Raw genomic sequence first — 20,877 nt, 5'->3', positions numbered from 1 at the left:
CTGTGCTCATTGATTCAACACACTTTCTGTGGTAATAACGTGAATTCTTCCTCTTCTTCTTGCTTCAGGCTTCATAACTATTTAATAATTCTACATGTCCTGAAAGGAAGGCTAATGACCCAACATTATCTAGTAGAAGAATGCTATCAACACTTTCTGAGTTTTCCATATTCTTCTGTAGTTCCTATAAACATGTCCCAATAAAAAAAAATGATAAAAGTACAAACATAAAATGAAAAATTGCACACACAAACATTTAAAAGTTTGCAAAGGAGATACCACTTGGAAGAACTTTACAAATTCCTATCCCCCTTTTCAGAGTTTCAGTGGCCAAGATAGATCTCCTAATGGCCTAGGGACATGAAAAAAGATGTAAGGTAAGCAGAAAGTTTCAGGTGTGATAATTATTAATATAGATAAAAATAACTAAACTATCTTAAACCATTCAATGAAGATTGTAAGATACTACTTTTATCCCATAATCTGTCATTTTTTGTGACTCAGGCCATAGGATCATATCCAGCAGTTGATGTTTCAAGCACACAATTCTTGCTACAGTATGTTTCTAAGTAATGCTGTTCAGGTATGAGGCCCTAGTGTAATGGACCATGTACTACGTGCTTTATTATGTTTTTCAGATGCTTAAAATGTCAAAATGGTTTGCTGCTAAAATTGGTGACCTATTTTTATTTTTCATTTTTCTTCTAAGCACTAAATTCATATTCTGTTGTCTTTTGTTAGATTTATTGACCATCTCCAGCTATAAACTTTGTTTCCATAACAAAGATGCTAAGCAAATATACCTTGAACCTTAAATAGATTAATAAATATGGAATTATCTTGCTCTGAGACAATTTTTTGTGAATTGCAATTACTTTTGGAGATTACTTGATCTCTTTGCAATATCAATTTTTGAAGTGCTGACTCCAGAAATATATTTCAGTAATAATTTTACTAATGCAATATACAGTGGTAAGAACAATTTCCTGTGTCTACTCAATGTTCTCATGTTTATGCTTGCTCTTTCAGCAACACTGTGTCAGGAAAAGTTCATGTTCAAGTGATCATCTTTAATGACACCAGGGTTATTTTCATGACAACATTTTTTTCTCTTGATATATGACCTTGCATTTGTCTGCCTTGAAATGCACTTTCAAATGTGCCCACCATACTTGGAAATTACTTTTACATGAATTCTGTTAACTTTTTAGTTCTTAACTCCACCAACTTGTGATCCTCTGCATTTTATCCCAAATGTGGAAAACTGGACCAAACCCAGATTGTCAGGATCCTGCAGGCAGTCACAGCATGATTGCACATTTAAGACTTTCTCTTGTGATTTCTGGTCTCCTAGTTTTAGCCTCTGTCATTTGAGCACTATTGAATATGTCTGGTCTTAATTCCATGGATTAGGGCATTGTTTTTTTTTTTATGCTGTGATTTCTTGCAATCTTATTGATAAAAATAAGAGTGGCCTCAGTCCTTCATTCTTTGTGGACATGAGTCAGTTTAAAAGATCACTACATCTTCTGATAAGAATTAGCCTCCCTGGTGAGATGTAATGTTGTGCTGCAGTTTAACATCTAGGTTTTCTTTCTGACTATATGAATATACTTCCCAATTTGTTGTTTGGTTTGTTTGGGCTGGATTTTTTTTTTCTTTTAATGTATGGCTTTTGAATTGATTTATATTTTAATTTAAGGGCAATGAGTTAAAAAAAAATCATTCATTTTTCTATGATGTGGCTAAATTCAAAAGAATCCATGAAGATTACTGCTAGCTTTTACACAAAGCCAGTAATTTGCATGCTAAACACAATTAGTTCATTTGTTTATTTTGACATTGTAAATGATATCTATCCAGTCACCAGGCATCCTGCCATCCATTAAAAATACAATCTGTACCAATAAAAACAAAGCATCAGCACATCACATCCCACAAAAGGCAGTCAGTCAGCCAGAAATATAAAAACACTTTCTCCACCCTTCCAATCCCCAAATGAAACCCCATTGCCCCAGCCACCTCACCTCTGTCAAAATGTCAAGTAAACAGAACATCACACCCCAGGGTTGCTAGACTAAACCACCACAGCCATAAAACTTTAAGGCAAACACACCAAGCTGAGAGAGGGTTGTGGTTAATTTTGGAGTATTTGGGCTCGGGGTCTTGCAGCAAGGGCTTCCTGACAAATACATGTGGAGATGCCTCCTACCTATTCTATTACTCAGTCTGTAAACCAAAGATCTTTAAAACTCATGGCTTTGAGCTGTGAGGCTCTGTGGTCATTCTAGGTGGTACTTCTTAGGAGGCAGAGAACAGTCTGGATGGGCCATGTGGTTGCTCTCAGCATTCAGTTGGGAAGTAACAAAGTGAATTGTTCCCGCTTCAGGTCAGATTTTAATTTCAGTCTGGACTTCTGCCTGATCTTATGCCCTTGGAACTAACTGTGGGAGTAGTAATGTGAACACGAGTGGAAGGGTGGATGGGAGGATATAGATGACTGTTAATTTGATAGCACACAGCAGTAAAATCAAGAGCCAAAAAAAAAAGAGAACCTTTAAGGAGTCACCCAGAGCCATTTAGGAAAATCTGGGCTTATTTTAAAATATTAGTTCTTATGATGTTAGGTTTTAACATCTTGTTTTCAATGTAATTTCACAGCAATAGCTCTTGCCTTGCTGGTAAGGGTGAGAGGAGGTGTGGCAGTGTCATGGTGCCAGTAACTAAGCACCACACAGCTGCTCGCTCACCCCTCCCTCCCCCAAGGGGATGGGGAGGAGAATGAGAAAAAAAACAGCTTGTGGGTTGAGATAAAGGCAGTTTATAGGAAGAGAATAGCAACAGTGATAGTGATAATACAAAAACCCCACCACCTAATGCACAAATGCAATTGCTCACATCGTGCTGAAAGAAGAAAAACAACCCCTGTGCCCTCGTCTGTTTTTAAGCAGCAATCCTGCCTCCTGGCCAGCTTCCCTGGAGCATGGCATTATGTGGCAGGGAATATTCCTCTGGCCAGCCTGGGCTGGCTGTACTCTCCCAGCTCCTTGTGCACCTGGCAGGGCCTAAGCAGCCAAAAAAAGTCCTTGCAGACACTACAACTACCTAGTGGCAACTGAAAAACACCCAAAATGTTATCATCACTATTCTCATACTAAATCCAAAACACGGTGTGATACTGGCTACTAGAAAGCTGAAACTAGAACAGGAAGCTAGAGAACTTGTTCAATTTGCCACCATCAATGGTTCTTTCCCTGTTTCAGTAGCTACTGAAGCTTTGGGTAAATCATTAGGGTAAGACAGTAGCATTGTGAGTAGCACAGAAGAAATAAATCTAATTGAAAGAGCCTTTGACGCCTCTGAAGTCTCCCAGCAGAGTATAATGCTCTCAGAATGGTGGTTAATCTTCTACTTTGTATCTCATTAGTCAATTGTCCTGGTTCCGGCCAGGCCAGAGTTAATGTCCCCAAGCAGCCAGCACAGGTGAGCTGAGTTAGCCTGGGCTGTTTTCCTCACCACCTGACATCACTCCCTATAAAAGGGGCTGGTTGGGGAGGAGTGCTCCTGGGTGCCTCCAGGACAATCTGAGCGTGGCTGGGGTGTCTGGTCAGTCGGTAAGGTGCTCTGTGTTATCACCAGGTTTAAGTGAAATTTGTTGTGGGCTGTTGTTGTTCCCCTGTTGTGGTGATTTTGTCAGTAAGCTGTCCTTGCCCCAACTCATGGAGGCTCTGTCTGTTTCTTCTCTGGGAGTTAGGGAGCAGCCAGCCACTGCTTGGGGCTGAACCACCACAGCTATATAGAGAGACTGCTGGAAACGCCTGAAAAAGTTGCCTCTTTAAGCATTCATGTAATAGGTGTAGGGTGTATTGAGCTATGTGAAAGATTACAAGTCAGAAATGTCTGATGCCTGTTTGTTCTTGCTTCTACCTTGTTGAGTGGTCATGCCTAGCCCTTTAACTGCTTACTCTTGAGTTTCCCAGTTAAAATTCATTGCTAGTTATCACCAAGTAGGAGATTGCAGAATTCCATAGTACAGTTTTATTTGAATTAGGATTGGAATGCTTCAAATAAAAATGGACTAATTGTGAAGTGGCTTTATGTATAAGAGGACAGGACCTGCCATGAATAGTTTTGAGGGAAGCTGGACTATGACAGAGATTTTGTTATCCCCATTTTTCCGACAGGAGGCAGGACACTGAAGACTAAGAGCAAGGATTAATGTGGGTAAATCTCTGCCCATGAGCTACAGTGTGGTCACTGACATGGTGCTCGTTCTTTATGCACAGTAACAACCTTAGTCTGTTTTCACTGAGGACAGATCTAATTTATATTTTCTTCCCAGTTCACCTCCTAGCAATTCTTCTTGCAGCCAATTACACAGTGAGTAATCTAGCCAAAATCACAGAAGAGGTGTCCAATAAAATAGCTATTAGTAAAGCCTAGCCTTGGTCTTGGAATGCAGGTAATGTTTTGTAAGGAACTTGACAATGAAGGGCAGGAAAAGCAGGTTTACTATTACAAAAACCATCTTTGGATATCCATGATGGGTGACACCATCTGATGACTACAGTACCAGTTCCAAAATAGCCAAACATCACCATGTATTAACACCTTGAATGGGAGACAGCTTCATTTTAGTAACTCTTCAGCTCTCCAGCTGATTAGACTTTACTTTGGGGCTCAGACAGGTCACTGTGGGATTTCTTTCTGCAGTGAAGACTGCTGCACAAGCTGTGCTGGGTCCAAGGCACTCTTCCAAGCTCCAGAGAACTGCATCTCAGGAGCTTCTTTGCCAGGTGCGCTGCCCGTCTATTGAGTGGGCCTTACAGTGTTTTGTTCTATGAATTTTTCTTATCTGCTTTTAACTTAGAAAACTATTGACAATTTAGTACCATGTACACTTAGCAAATCAGTTTTACTTGAGTATTATGCCCATCACAAGGCAAGGTGGTACAAATGAGCTTTGAAGTGACGTTTCCAGGCCATGAATGCATATTATGAACTGGCCAGAAATAATAACTGAACCAAAAATCCCCTGGGAGTGTTTTGATACAGTTCTATGCAGGACTTGAGTCTAGTGAATCCATTATACTCAATCTCCCAAAGTTTTATGGATAGTTTTCTCCCCAGCAGAAATAAGGATGTTGGTTTTGAGGTTTGGGGTTTTTTTTTTCAATCTTTCCCTGCCAAATGTCTAGTTTTGACTTTATCAGCCACCCAAGTTCTCACTGTATTCTGCACTGTGAAAATGGACTGGGTAAGGCACTCTCTGTCCTCGCACCTCTGATATTCTTCAAGAGGATCCCTAATGGTTAGACAATTGCTGCATCAGCGTTTGTCTCGCTGTGCAAATACCAGGACTCACTTAGTGAGCCCGTGTAACGCACATAACCTCTGGCAGACAGGCTTGGATTATGCTACCTGCTTGAACTGAGGAAGCTGCTTGCCAAAAAGAATTGATTTGATTGCTCTGGCTGTGCCTGTCAGAGTTTAATGGCACAGCATGGGAAGGGGCAATCAGAGAAAGCCAGAGATACCTAATGTAGAACTGGGTGCGTGCACTCAGGCCCAAGCAAGGAGATTTTTTGCTACCAGTTATGCTCCTTATTAAGTCAGTAAGGTATGATTCAGTGTAAAACATGAGGAGTCAAGGGCTTCTGCGTAGGTAAGTTCAGGTTGATCAGGTTTTCTAGAAGCACTGGAAACACCACAGGTAGCCTCCATTGTAACAGAAATTTATGTTCAGATAGAAATATGTCTCCAATACCACTGCAACAGGTGAAAACTGGGAGGAAGCGAAGAAATCTGCTTGATAGATAGCAAAGAAAAGAGGACTGATGCTTTACTTTTCCTGAGTGATTTGTGCTGCTGCTTATGCAACTGCTACAAAGATGACTCTGGAACAAACCCGGTCACATTGCTTTGGTGAAGGGTGCATGCTGCACCTCTGCAAGAAAGAGGCACTGCAGCATCTGTGGTCTTCAAACAGCATTCCTACTGCATGTGGTGTAATAACCTGGCCCTCATCTTGTCTCTTCTGTCCTCCACGAATTCATAATACTGAAAGTAGGTAGCATGGACAATGAAAATCTTCTTTTAAAGCTTAGGGTAGGCTGGAATCAGCAGGGTTGGCCAGTTCCCAAGGTCCCACTCCTAAAACAATGAGCAAACATGACAAATGAAAAGCTTTTTCATCAGAAAACATTTATGTCGCGTTTACTAAATTTCTGGTTAGATAAAATCTGTGTTCAAACATGGCCAGTTATGTGTGATATGCTGTATGAAGGAAGGATCCAGAACTCTTAGCCCAATTGTAGGAGCGATAAATGATCTCAACAACATATGTACCTATATAGTCTAGACTTGTTATCTTACTCCTTTCTCACTTCCTCACTATTTTGCCAACATTTCCTCTGGCCAATTAATACTTGGCAACTGATTTCTGACAGAGTTTATTACCTCTAATTGTGCCCCTCATCTTACCAGCTTTGACTCACTGTCAATTGCTCTGGTACAGATGCTGGCAAGATAAGAACTCTAGACTTTCTCCATTTATGCATTTATTTATATATCCAAACCTGGTAGATATGCTCCTGTGGTATATTGGATCAGTTATTTCATGACTTACTGGGGTTGTACAGCTGACTGGCTGTGCTGGGTGCCTCGGAGGCAAATACTGAGATATAATTCCTGTCCTCTGCTGCCTGCTCCAGCCCAGTGCATTTGTGAGATAGTTCAGTCATGACCCAACAAAGTCTGGGTTAACATGAATCAGGGAGGGATCAAGGGAGTAGCATAGCTCAGATGACATAGTATTTCAGCAAAGGCCAGCGCACAGTATGTTGGAATAAAAAATTGTTTAGGTATCAATAAATAAAACCTAGAAATCTGAATTGGCTGGAAAAATGACACAATTTATCTTTCGATATTTCCATTTCTGACATCTAGAGGCAAACCCAACGCCAGAAACATCAAGGAAGAGATTGAGCAAGGAGGGATTAAAATTGAACTTCTGACTCTGAAAGGCATTTTTAATCAGTTAGGTTCCAGTGTCCTGGCTTATATAAATGTAGGAATGCTAGTCACCTCCTTTGGAGGGGAAAAAAAAAGGGCGGGGCAGGGGGAAGCCCTATAACAAAAACACCCTAAGGGGATGTAATAAAAAGCCAAATACATTAAAACAATAAGGATGGTAAAAAAATTTAAAAAAATAAAAAGTGTTTTATTGTCAGGAAATTGATTCCAGGGAAGCATACATTTTTTTGTCAGGTAAAGGTTGATTTTGGTTGAACCTTCTGTCAGAGAAAATACAGTGCATTTTTTGAAAAATTCTGCATTGGTGGGGGTAGGAAGTGATGGTTTTATATATTTATATATGTCTGAGTTGAGTTTATACATCTCTCAAATTCCCATTCACTGCCTACTCAGCAGTGAGGTTATATACCCTTTCAGCAGCCTTTCCCCAGGGCTGAACACTGACCTGTGGCATGGGAATCGCAGTTCAGCATCAAAGCACACGTGGAAGTGCTAAGAAACTCAAGGTAGTGCAATTCTTTTCTTGAAGAGCTCTGAGAAACACTGGGTCATCTGCAAAAGAGAGAGATTTGATGAGCACCCTCAGGTCTCACTGCCCTCAAAGACTTACCACTTTTACTTCAGGTCATGGTTGTTTTCCTTCTACTCCACCACACCTTGGTCGCTCACACAGAGCCAGTGTACACATTGTGAGTCCAAGTCCCTGTACACTGTGAACAGTATTTTGTTGTATCCCTTTCTAATATATTTTTGCTGTATTTCTGTGTTGCAGATGTGGATGAATGTGCTTCAGATTCTCATCAGTGTAACCCCACCCAGATCTGCATAAATACTGAGGGGGGCTATACCTGTTCCTGCACTGAAGGCTACTGGCTGTTAGAAGGCCAGTGTTTAGGTAAAGACCTCATGTGATGTGAGATTTGTGCACCTGTGTGTGTGTACCTGTGAAAAGCTGAAATAATGTCACTGGGCATCTTTGCCAAGTACATGGTTAAACCTTCAGCTACGTGGAATGCAGCTATGTCTTTCATACTTGCAAGTGCCAACAGCATGCTTGGCAGAGAGGCTCCCTCATGGAATGAAAAGTAGATGTAAATGCCATATAGCTAGCATCCATGTTACACGTGGGATTTTGATATTCCCAGTCTGAAGGATTCCCTTTCATATAAGATCCCTCAGAGGCATGTATACAAAAGGATCTGGTCCCAAATAGATCTGTCCTTTCTACACTGTGACAGTCTAGACCCAAAAGGATTGGTATTTGATACAAGGAGACAGACCAGTAAATCCCTAGATTCAATGAACCCTTGAAAAAAAATTACCCCTGAACCAGGTGCCATTTCAGTAGCTTCCAAGCAGTTTCATTTCTAGTTTATTAATTTTCTTGCAGCAATGTCCTGTGCATTCTTTTAGCTCAGCCCTGTTGGGAACAAACAGTGCAGGAAAGCCTTCCAGCTCACCTCTCCTCCAGCCCATTCCCCTCACTTGCCATGCCCATGGCATGATGAAGCAGCTGTTAATTTTAGGTACACTGATAGGACCTAGGAGTCTTAAATTTTGCTCTACTTTTCTTCTCCCCACCCCCCAAGTGCAGGCTGTTTGCCTGTCAGCTCTGTGGAGCTGGACTGTCCTGTCACAACACCTCTGCTGGAAGGAGAACAGGCTTTCCCTGCCCATTCGTCCCTGGAGTCTCTCCAGTTATTTTCCAGCCTTCTCCTCCCAAGTACCAGTTCCAGTGAAGGACTGACTCACGGCTGCTTTCCTGACTACCACAAACAGCTGCTGTGAAACTCACCTGGCAGGGACAGAGCTGAGCCTCCTCCAAGTGGGGTCCATGCAGCCATAGCTGCTTTGGGGAGTCACTGTCCTGCAATTTCCCTGCTGTGAAGTCTCCAAGCCTTCTGCTCCTTAATCTCTAAAAATTCATCTTCTCTTGGAGGACAAAAATGTAGAGGCATGTGGGGTGGGGGTGAGGGAGGAAGGAAGGGTGGGTGGGGAGAGGGATTCTGCCCTACAATGCCTGTTGAGTTACCCATTTACTTCTCCCAGTTACAGCTCAAATTTAAGGGTTGTGTGCAGCATTCAGGATTTGGACACGGATCTAAAGTGCTTTACTGCTTGATGGATATACCAGAGAACTGCAGTGGCTGCATTGCTGAACTGATTTCAGTATCTGCTTATGCCATTTAAAAGAGGCAATAACATGCCCACTTTAAGTTATCATGGGGTAGATTATTACAAGGCAAAGCAAAGAGCTGAAAGCAAGTTGCATTTAGAGTCACTTCATTTCTTCCTAAGTGTCAAAAAAATCTCAGCTTTCCATACTTCCAACAGCCTCAGAGAAGTGTTTTTTGCTGGCATAAAGCAGTAGAAGATCATTTAATGTAATCAGTGGGCAGGGTTGGGCTTTTAGAGATAGACTTTTATGGTGCACTGCTGGTAAATGAGAGTTACAAAGAGGAACGCTTCTACCTATTGTAATTATTCCAGTAAAGTTTGTGTGGAAGGAGTCAGTGCAGCAGTGTCTGCACAATCTACCCACAAGAAGCTCTGTAAAACTCCTTATCCTCAAAATTACATGTTTGGCTTTTGCAGGAGGAGTGTGTATCTGAAGCATGTATCTCCTTGTGAAATGAGATCTTCATTTAGAATCACTGAATCACAGACTGGTTTGGGTTGGAAGGGCCCTCAAAGACCATTCAGTTCCAACCCCCCTGCCATGGGCAGGGACACCCTCCACTGGACCAGGTTCCTCAAATTTACTTGAATCCCCTGACAATTTTTGCAGGATTTGAGCCAAGCCTACTGCTGGTGCACGTACAATAGGTGACCCTGGCCTTTGGGTTATCTGGCTATTCAGAATGCAGTGGGGGGAAAAAAGCTAGTAAGCACAAAGCTGAGTGTCAGTGTCCTCACTGTTTTACAAAGTATTTCCAAGACTTGACATTTTCAGAATGTTTTCCAGAGGCTTTCTATGGCAAAACTACCCCAATGAGGCCAACAACATAAATTTGAATTGCAGGATGTAGCTACTTATACAACAGATTCACAACATTGTTGTTTTTATGATATTACCGCATCATGTACAAGTTCAAGGCATTCCAGAATTCGGTTTCCCAAAACATTCTTAATATTTAACACTAAAACAGGAAGCAACCAATTTAGCTAGCAAATAATAAACTGCTGGGACACATGCAGATATGTATGTATGCGTGTGAACCACAGGCAGAATAGTCATGTTGATTTTTCACATGCATTGCATGTGCTACTAATGCTGCAGTCTGGTATGTCTTGAAGTTACTGCTTAAAGTGGCTGACTGGGCTTCCTCATGATGTTGCACTGAATTGAAGATCACAGCAATGACAGTCAGTTCACAGGACATACTGACAGATGTCAGCATATGGTTGCATTCTTTTGGGTAGAGCTGTATTTTAACTACAACTCTGGATCTGAACTCTGAAGTTTGGCTGTTAGATCTGTAATTAAGATGCTGTTATTGGTACTGTTGACTCAGTGCATTTGCTGCTTTGTACCTGCACGTGAAAATGCAGACCACTCTGCTCTCTGTCTTCCCCACCTGTAGATATAGATGAATGTCGCTATGGCTACTGCCAGCAGCTGTGTGCCAACGTGCCTGGTTCCTACTCCTGTACGTGCAACCCGGGCTTTACCCTTAATGATGATGGAAGATCATGCCAAGGTACTGCTGTATGGTAAACCATGACTGTAATCCTTGTTCCCAATCCCCAGAGCTTGCTTTGTTTTCAGGCTACAAGTAACTTTCCCAGTGTTGCTTTTGAAAATGCTGATCGGCTCGTCAGCCTGAGATACTTCCAATCCCACTAAACAGTACTGAGCTGGGTATATTGTTTCTGAACAAATCATTCTGACTGTGCAGCTCATCTCTTTGAACCGCTTTACAGTAATGAATTGAAAGTAGAGTTTGGGGAGAAGCCACTGATGCTTTGGGCATTGGTTTCCCACAGATGTGAACGAATGTACAAGTGAAAACCCTTGCACTCAGAGCTGCGTCAACACCTACGGCTCTTTCCTCTGCCGCTGTGAACCTGGCTACGAACTGGAAGCTGATGGAGTTAACTGCAGTGGTAACTGGGTTTACTTATTTGTTGTTTTGGTTTCTTTAAGTACATCAAGTTTTCTTCTCCCAACATATTGTTTCGTATATGCTTTTTAAAAAGATTTGTGCCTTGGTCCACGGCTGGCAGCATGATAGCTGCTAATCATATCATCATCTTTCCAGTTAAAGCGTATAGAAAATACCCAGAGCAGCACAATGGAGGAGGGCTGCAAATGATTTTAAAGAAATAAGCTAAATATTACAGCAAAACATAAGAAAATGCATTCTAAATGCTGAAGAGGAACCGTTATTAGAGCAAATAAAGCAGGGACTATCCTAGAACATTATTCTATACTTTTTATAAAGCACTTTTTCACTTAACTGTTGGATATGTGTATTCCTCTTGTTCTTGCTACTCCACACTTCTGCCTGAAAACTTCCCCATCTGCCCTGTATGGCTCTGGCTACGCTTCAGAAAAAAATATACGACTTCTTAGTACAGCTATTGTGAATGTGTTCAGCACATAGCAGAAGAAACTGTGCTTATGTCACTGTACTTTTACCTCCCTTGGTTTTTATTTTATTGCTTTATTTTAATTGAAGGCAAAACTCCTTTCTGTGCTTAATGTTCCCACAGCCTGATAAAATTAGAGAATCCAGCCAATAGTTCTTGGAAGGAAAAACACACTGGAAAATACTTGTTTTTTAATTTACAGTAAACAGATGTAACATGCTGTTTCTGAGAGAGAAGACATGTCATATGCAGTATGTGTATAGATTAGTGTTTCCAAAGCTAATCTTCCTTGCAAAGCTCCTTATTATAAGGGAAAGAACAAAGAGTTAAATCTCTAAAGGGTTTTATGCATTTAACATTTAGAGCTGCAGCACCTGACTTAAGTTTTCTGCTTTCTAATGGAGCTTCTGCTGCTAAATTTGACTCCTGCACCTTTTTTATGTGCTCCTCAGCTAGTTGTGAGCCCGAACCAGTTAAGCTTAATGCATTGCCACAGCAACACTGACAATATGAAATGGTGCCAGGAGAGGTGGTTCTCAAGCCTCATTCATGTCTGAGAGTTAAGCCAGAAAAAGGGACTTTCCACCACCCGGATTTAGAGCTGAAAATGTTTTCTTGACCACTCTGTTCAAGAAAATGCTTGTCAAAGCCAGTCACATTTCTCTGGATGAGCTTTCTTCACGTCACAGGCACCTGCTAGACATCGCCGAGGCTCACAAATGGAATGTCTGGTTAGAAGGACACTCCTATAAGACACCCAGGATCCAGATGTACTTCAGCAGTCTCTGGATTAGTCCATGGTGCAGCAGCCAGCTTATCTTGAAGATAGAAGGCATCTCTGCCCCAGCGAAGAAGAGAGGCAGAGATTTCAACCTGGGTCTCCCAGTGTCAGCATGATTTTCTAATGACAGAACTTGCATGTGCATTAGGTGCACTGTGAAACATTTCCCGTCTTGTCCCCTGCACGTAGTGAGCAAAACACCAGAAGTGTTTAGGAAATGCAAAGATGTGTCTGTCCTGTGTGGGCTCAGCAGCAGAAATGTAGAACCCTCAGGGCTTTAACTCCCTCCAGCACTTGAAAGCAGCTGAGCACAGGTTATATGAATCTGATGTGCTGGAGCACTGGGCTAGGACACCTCAAGGTGGGTGGGTGATATCTTGGTCCCTTTATGGAGTCAGCCATTGGCTCATGTTTTGTCAGGAAGGTGTTTTTCCCAGAAAACCCCTCTAGACAACAAGACTCTGTAGGTGTAGAGTTCCTTTCATCTCCCTTTTGCTAAGGTGGTTGCAGCCATAAAGCCACTTTAACATACTTGGACTTCAATCCACCTGCACAAAACACCAAAAGTGGATAAATGGTCTGAGCCCAATTCAGAAGAAAGGGAAATTCAGTCTGAAGAGTAAAAGTGATTTGCCTGGGAGAGTCAGCATTGTCAGAGCTGGGAATAAGAACTTGGGAGTTCCTGGCTGGGGCTCTGGCCTTTGTTTGTCTCTTACCCCAGATGGGGAAATAAGGAAATGATTAGCTGCAGGCTCCCTTAGTCTAGCGCCTATGCATGTGTTTTCCCCTACATCAGCTGTGCCTCCATGTGCAGCTCTGAAGTTCATCTTTCTCATTTGAGCACAGTTCTGCAGAATACAATGCCTGGTAAAATCATGACTGCAAGGGGAAAAGAGCATGATTTCTGCTTTCAGTCAGAGATCTGACAGACTGCTTAGCTCCCTGGGTACCATGAGAGAGATGGCTGGGCCTTCCAGTAGGTCTGACCCAAACTGGGATGAGCTCTGTAGTCTTGCTGGAATGCCTTGGAAGTAACTGGCTAGAGACTAAAAAGCATAAAACAGCCAGGGCTGGCTGCAGGAGCTCTGCTGGGACCCATGTGGCCCTGGGAAGGGGAAGTTCACTCTCCAGAAAGAAATAAAAAAAAAAAGAAAACCACCACTAAGTCTCTCTTTTCAAACTACAGTTGCAGTTTGTTGTTGGAGTAGCTCTACCTCTGACGTAAAACAGAACTGAAAACATGGCCAACTGGTGACAGGTATTCAAAGGGGAAAATAAAATAAATTTTAAAAAGCCATGTGTTGTGTTCAGCAGCAGCTTTGGTTTCCCTAGGAGAAAAATGTTGAACCAAGGACTTGTATAGCATTTTGCCAGGTTGCTGTAGAGCTCTAAGGAGCTGGAGGGTGCCAACCTCCAGCAGGGGTGATGGGCACATAGTCTGGATGGCCACCTGCCTGCAGTGGCCACTCTTTTGACTGTAAAGCCAAAGACACTAAACTTTGTTTTACTACTGCAGACATGGATGAATGCAGCTTCTCAGAGTTCCTCTGCCAGCATGAATGTGTGAACGCGCCTGGTTCTTACTACTGTATCTGTCCTTCGGGCTACAACTTGCTTGACGATAGCAGAAGCTGCCAAGGTAAGAACATTCCTGTGCTGATTAAAACCCAAGGGGACCAGAAAATAGGTTCTGTCTGGGAAGAGCTTCTTAAGAACTGAGATGCTTGGTCTTGGCATTGCACAGTGAAATACTCATAGGGGCCAATTATGTAATTCTGGTAAGAATGTCATCATGTTACTAGTCCCACAGAGGTCAGCTGGTGTATTGGTGTAAGACAGACTTTACTGACTCAGAAACAGCTACACAGAGAAGCCCTCAGATGCTCTCAGCCCTGCTGCACGTCTCTCTCTAGTATTCTCTAAGGTCAGAGAGCTCGAGTGGCCAACCTGTTTTCTATTGTTGCAGCACTTATGTCTGGGAGCATTCCAATAGCAGAAAAGCGTAGAGTGACAACTGATCTTAAAAGAGGGATCAGTTATCAAAAGGCCACTTCTCACAGTACAGGAATGTTATGAATTTGGGGACAATTCCTCAAGGTGGAAGCCAGTTTGTAGGAGTGGTGTCTTGCACATTTCCCCTGCTTTAGCCTTTCGTTTCTTGTGTTTTTAGATATCAATGAATGTGAAAACAGAAACTTCACCTGCACTCCACAGCAAACGTGTTTCAATATCCCGGGAGAATATAAATGTTTAGACCCAGTAAGATGTGAGGATCCTTATATCCAGATTAATGAGAAGTGAGTAACATACCCACAGCCACAGAAGCAAATTCTATCTCTGTGAAGCATATCTAGAGTGAACCAAATAAGCTGCATTTTTACAACACAGCCATGAAGTGTGTCTAGAGAGCTATACATACATGCTGTTCCTGCATTTACCATTGGTAAGCTTTATAAACATCATAAATTGCAATTCCTTACCCAGTCACCAGGTGGGATATGATATGATAGATGATATGATGATACAATATGATGTGATACTCAGATGTGTGGGAAGTTAGACTGGAAAAACATCAGGGAGTAGAGAAAACAGCAAGATTTCTAATGTAGGAAGAGACATTTACTGACATTACTTACTGATTTCATATATACTCAAATGCAGCCTGTTTATTAGTAACAGTATTCCCTGTAAATATTAACTAGCTTATGTCTAGGAAGTGCTTTAAAACATTAGATGATAGTTACAGCAGGATACAAGTAGTTTACTACTGCTTAAAGCGTAAAAGTGTTGAAAAGTCCACAGACTCATTTGCCTTGTCTGGAAATTGGGTATGTCTGGACAGAACTGTGAGCACTGTTACTACTTACATTTGGAATTATTTGAGCAAGCAAAAAAAAAAAAATATGAAAACTGTTTGTTACTTTTAAATTTTTGTATGTACTGGCCTGGGCTCAAAATATTTCAGCTCCAGACAGATCTCTATATATTGCAGTCAATGGTATTTCATCCATAGTTTTTGCACCAAACCCAATCATTTGGGATTACTTGGTGGCCTAATGTACTGTATAGAAAGGCAAGAGATGAAGAATCCCCTTCTTTACATTATAACTTATTCACATCTTTGTTTTCTGAACTAGGGCAGGTGAGGAGTGGACATGTTTTGTTCTTCCAGTTCTGTGTTTACCTGCCTTCAGAGGTGGTAGAGTCTTAAACTGGAAGTTGAAATATCTGAAGCCTCTGTATCTAAATTGCCCAGAGCAGAATGACAGAGTCCTCACAGATCATCTTGCACCAGAACTGTTGATCTCTGAGTTTTTTGTCTGGTGGCTTTGGCTTGTGTCTGGATGGGACTGCATTTAATTTGTGGCATATGTCTAGAAGTGGCCAGTTTAAAAGCCAAGTGAATCCTTTGTTTCTGTATTTTCTGTGGAAGCAGCTGGGTGTTTGTCATGTCAGCAGCCTTTTCATGGGGGACATGCCAGATGAACGGTCTGAAACTGGTGTCAGTAGTAGAGATCGTGGAAAAAATGGGCAAAGATACCCAACCCTTCCAGTAAATTCCCCAACATGGCTTTTATGCAGTGACATCCTGCCTCACAGCTTTATTAGCGTTCTCTGAAGAAAGCAGCAGCATGTGGTCAGGGCACATGGGCTAATGCAGTCTGTTTCCAAAGGGTTCTGGAAAGACCCTCACAGAAGGTTATTATGGAAATTAAGCAGCTATAAGTAAGAGAGAAGTCCCTGGCAAAGAAGGATAAGAGGTTGAAAGGTAAAAAATAAATACATTACAATATTAAATTGCCAACTTTTAAAGTGAGGTTCTACAGAGGTCTGAGCTGGACCTACTTTGTCCAACATATTGATAGCAACGTGGGAAAAAGGATAAACCATGACATGGGCAAAGTCTATAAGAGTATCTGAGGGCAGCAGAGAAAAGGGTGGGCAGAAAAGAATTGCAGAAGGAACCTCAGTGACTGCAAGGGGAAATTCAGTGTATGTAAAGTTAAAAGACAATCAAAAATTCACAAATTAAATAATGAACACTGATCTGATTATAATCTGTTCTTTGATCTGCAGTACTCACTGGAGATGAGAAAAGCAATCTGAATTTGAGCTGTTAATAGCTAGAGAATATCCTTAGGACACAAGCCATTGTGCACCCCTATCTTCAGGACTGTGTAGTTCCTTCCCCTCCTCTCAAAAGAAATATAACTGGACAAAGGTTCATAAAGAACAGTGAGGATGATCAAAAGTATGCAATAGCTTCCTTGTGAGAAACAACTAAGTTAGGACTCTTCAGCCGTGCACAGGGTGATACATGAAACCCTTAGATACATGAGAAGGATGAGCAGGGATTGCCTGACCGCTCTCCTTTCAGAGCTGGGAGCATCAGATGGAGTCAGCAAGGGGCAGTGCAGAGAGGGGTGAAGCAGCTGTGAAGCTCCTGGCCGCAGGGCACTGTGGCTGCCAAACATTCAGTTGGGTATAAGGGGAAGCTGGACAAGCTGATGGATTATAAATGCATTAGGGGCTGATGAATATGCAGAAGACATCTCTGTTTCAAGATGTATGTTTTTATGTAGTTCATAAGAGATTGTCAAACAAAGTCTACAGCATTTATATAGCATCATTAGTGAAATGAGCAATTAACATTATTTTGGGAACTACCAGAACATGTACAGGGTATTCTGCACCTGTAGAACAACTTTAAAGAAAGTGCAGATTTTCAAGTGATCTAAGGAGACAAAGGATGCCAAAATATTTTTGCCTAGAAGACTAGAAAAAGAAGGCAGAGATCTAGGTAGGCCAGAATAGCAGTACAGAGAATACTAAAAAGTGAGCAAACTCACTAAAGTTTCACTGATTCTCTTGGCTGGTCAACCACATTATTTGTTTGTTTATTTATTTATTTATCTGTATTTGCATATAAAGAAACAAATGCTGTAGCAATTTGTGACCCCTGATGATGATCCTATCTCTGACAATTAGCCGCTGCATGTGTCCAGCTGAAAACGCCGGCTGCAGAGATCAGCCATTCACCATCTTGTACAGAGTGATGGATATGGTGTCCGGGCGGTCTGTACCTTCGGACATCTTTCAGATGCAAGCAACAACTCGCTACCCTGGAGCCTATTACATCTTCCAAATCAAATCAGGGAACGAGGGCAGGGAGTTCTACATGCGGGTAAGTCTAGTGCTTTCTGAGAGAGAAGCCAGGGTATCTTATTGTTAGCTGAACGTTCTGCCAATAGCAGAACTCTGGTTTTAATTAATGTTGTTTAACTAATATCATGAGGCACTTTTACTGCAGACGTGTGTTGATCTGCAGAGGCTGCTGGCTCTTGCAGGAAGGTAACTGCACTTGTTTTATGAGACATTAGGTTCAGGAAAGTCCAGGGCTTTACCTATGTCTAAGAACAGCTCACATCTCCCATGCTCAGGAGTTGTGCCAAACCTTACTTTTGACGGACAATCTGTACTTGTCACTGAAAGAGCCAATGTTTCTCATCTGGCTTTTTTAACTTTTCATTGGAAAATGAAAACCTGAAAACTAAAAAAAGTAAGCAAATGTCTTTTCCATGAGCAACATTTTATGTAGACACTGTTAGAGAAAATACAACTGCTTTTTTATATATATAATCTGAATTTTCCTCAGAAGACATCTCTGTTCCCCAGTGACCTTCCCTGGTCCTCTCACACACAGGGATGATGGAAGTGCCTGCACACAGTAAGACACAGCCACTAGGTATGGTGGTGTTCAGAAGGTTGATTTTTAACCCTAGGCAAAACCTGGATTTGATACTCAACTGATGTTCAGTGGCTACTGATGGTTCCCATGTTTCACAAAAACAGATAGCACGACAGATTTTGGTAGATTCCAACACCCTTTTCTCCCAAGAGTCTCAGATTTTCATTGTTTAAAAAAAAAGGAAAATATTTCAAAATTCCAAAATACCAAGTGGCCCCAGAAAGATCGTTTCCATCTCATAATATCTTTCTTGTTGCAAAGTCATTAGTGATCCCACTGACCTTTTTCCCTCATCCCGGTCGATCTGCCAGACATTAAAGGCTCCAACGACCAGCATCATTTCTCAAGTCTGCTAGTTTTCGTTCATCTGTCACACACCCATTCAGCTGTCACCTAACCCCCTCCACTTACAGAAGCTGTCCTGGTCCCTCCCTAGCAGCAGCACTGTTCCCGTCTCAGGTCGGTAGCCAGCAGGTGGTGCCTGCTCTTTGCTCTGCGAAGGGCGAGGGCGGCAGGAGGAAAGGAAGAAGGGCTGCCCAGGCTAAGGGAAGCCTCCGATGCTGCACCCCGGGGGCTGAGGTGACAAGGCCCGTGGCCAGACACCTCCGCACGGCTTTGTCAGGCTTCTCTGATCAGAGAAAATGATCCGTTTCATGGTAAAACTGGTCCCACTTTGTGTTTCTGTTGGAAAACAAATTGCACTTTGTCAGCATGACCAGTCCAGGGAGGTGATTCTGCCCCTCTGCTCTTGTCAGACCCCACTTGGGTACTGCGTCCAGCTCTGGGGTCCCCAGATAAGACAGACATGGACCTGTTGGAGCGAGTCCAGAGGAGGGTCAGGAAGATGATCAGGGGGCTGGAGCACCTCTCCAACGAAGACAGGCTGAGAGTTGGGCTTGTTCAGCCTGCAGAAGAGATAGCTTTGGGGAGACCTTATTGCAGCCTTCCAGTACCTGAAGGGGCCTACAGGAAAGCTGGAGAGGGGCTGTTTGCAAGGCCATGGAGTGACAGGACAAAGGGTTTAAAAGGAAAAAAAAAAAAGCCTTAAACTGAAGTTGGGTGGATTTAGATTACATGTAAGGAAGAAATTCTTTACTGTGAGAGCAGCGAGGTACTGGAAGAGGTTGCCCAGAGAAGCTGTGGCTGTCCCCCTCCCTGGCAGTGTTCAAGGTCAGGTTGGATGGGTCTTTGGGCAGCCTGGGCTAGTGGAGAGTGTCCCTGCCCATGGCAGGGCCTTGGAATTAGATGATCTTTGAGGTCCCTTCCAACCCAAACTATTCTAGCATTCTGTGATTCTATGCTTTAACATCAGAAGCTGATTTTTTAAATACTCATAGTCCACTGTTCTGGCCAGTTATTCCAAAGGTCTGCTTCCACTTACCAGAAGACAGATTTTTCTGAAGTGTCTTCATATATTCAAAGCTCTCTTCAGAAGCTAATGCTTTGCAACGTTAACATATGCAATTATACAACAAACCTTGATCCATAGGAACATCTGTTCTCCGAGATCTGTTAACATAACCTCTTCTTGGTGTTCCTTGCTTCAGAGTAACAGTGGTCTTTACATCAAACTAAATAATAGCTCATGCACACACAAAAAAGGTGCCGCTTCTTGCACATGCCTTAAATCCATGTTCTCATCTTTTTCCATTTGGATGATCACCAATTTCTATGTTCAATAGCTCCTTCCATGTGCAGGGTTCCCAAAGGCTTTACAAACCACAGAAGGTGATGGTTCATACAAAATACTGAAATGGAACCAAATTCTGAAACAAACCTCTCTCTCCTGTGAATTGCAGTATCTTCCAACACTGCAGCAGAAAACAGTGTTACTCTAGCTGCTCAAAGACCATAGTGAAAATGTGGTCTTACCTGAGATGGTTGTTTTCAAGAGCCCTGTTTTTTTAAATCTAACCTGTTTCTTCTTATTTTGTGCATAGCAAACGGGACCAATCAGTGCTACTCTAGTGATGACCCGCCCTGTGAAGGGGCCCCGTACTATTCAGTTGGACTTGGAAATGATCACTGTTAACACTGTCATCAACTTCAGAGGAAGTTCTGTCATCCGGCTGAGGATATATGTATCACAGTACTCCTTCTAAACCTTGAGTTTGTGCCCTGGAAACATTAAAACAAGAGAGACGGTTCCTCCTCTGCAGAACTCTCTCCTCAGAAGCCAGTACTTATAGCAGCTCTAAACCAAACCAGTATTTCCACAGACCCACTGACCTTTGCCTACCTGAGGAGGGGGGCCTCTTCATGCACAGTCCCTACCAGGATGCAGACATCTGAAGATGCACCGTCAGCAGATCCCATATGATTCTTTATGTGGTCATATGTTTTAAGGACTCTTCTTTCCATTGTAAACACTTCTGGGGTATGAATCTATGTTTGAAAGACTGTGAATCTTTGTAGCTCCAAGGCTGCTTAGCAAAAAGCACCAAAGAAACTGAGGAAAAAGCTGGCTTTTGCAATCTTGCCTTTTTTGTTTGTTTGTTTCATTACATATGGAAAGCAGACAAACCAACAGAAACAAAAAGCCACCTATTGAAACAAGGGATCTCAGAAGTGCTAACTTACATCCCCAGTTATCTCTGGAATAATCAGGCAGGCACTTTATCTCAATTCACCCTGCATTTTTCTTAGTTTCACCTGTTTTTTTCTTTGATTCTATTTTATAGTTAAAATTAATTGTAAATTCATTCCAAAATACACGTTG

General features: G+C 42.2%; 1 protein-coding gene across 1 annotated transcript in view; it reads left to right on the top strand.

Moving 5' to 3' along the window:
* Positions 1–20,389, top strand: part of FBLN5 (fibulin 5) — a 40,430-nt gene extending 20,041 nt beyond the window's left edge. Inside the window, exons 2-8 of the mRNA XM_084270591.1 lie at positions 7,808–7,930; positions 10,620–10,736; positions 11,023–11,142; positions 13,926–14,048; positions 14,580–14,706; positions 17,399–17,594; positions 20,099–20,389. Of these exons, the coding sequence (XP_084126717.1) occupies positions 7,808–7,930; positions 10,620–10,736; positions 11,023–11,142; positions 13,926–14,048; positions 14,580–14,706; positions 17,399–17,594; positions 20,099–20,260 (968 nt within the window). The 3' untranslated portion in view covers positions 20,261–20,389. The remainder of the gene's footprint in view (positions 1–7,807; positions 7,931–10,619; positions 10,737–11,022; positions 11,143–13,925; positions 14,049–14,579; positions 14,707–17,398; positions 17,595–20,098) is intronic.
* Positions 20,390–20,877: the final 488 nt, after the last annotated feature.

Source organism: Gallinula chloropus (assembly GCF_964237585.1).
Source record: "Gallinula chloropus genome assembly, chromosome: 14".
Taxonomy (NCBI): domain Eukaryota; kingdom Metazoa; phylum Chordata; class Aves; order Gruiformes; family Rallidae; genus Gallinula; species Gallinula chloropus.
This window is presented reverse-complemented; position numbering and strand designations above follow the sequence as displayed.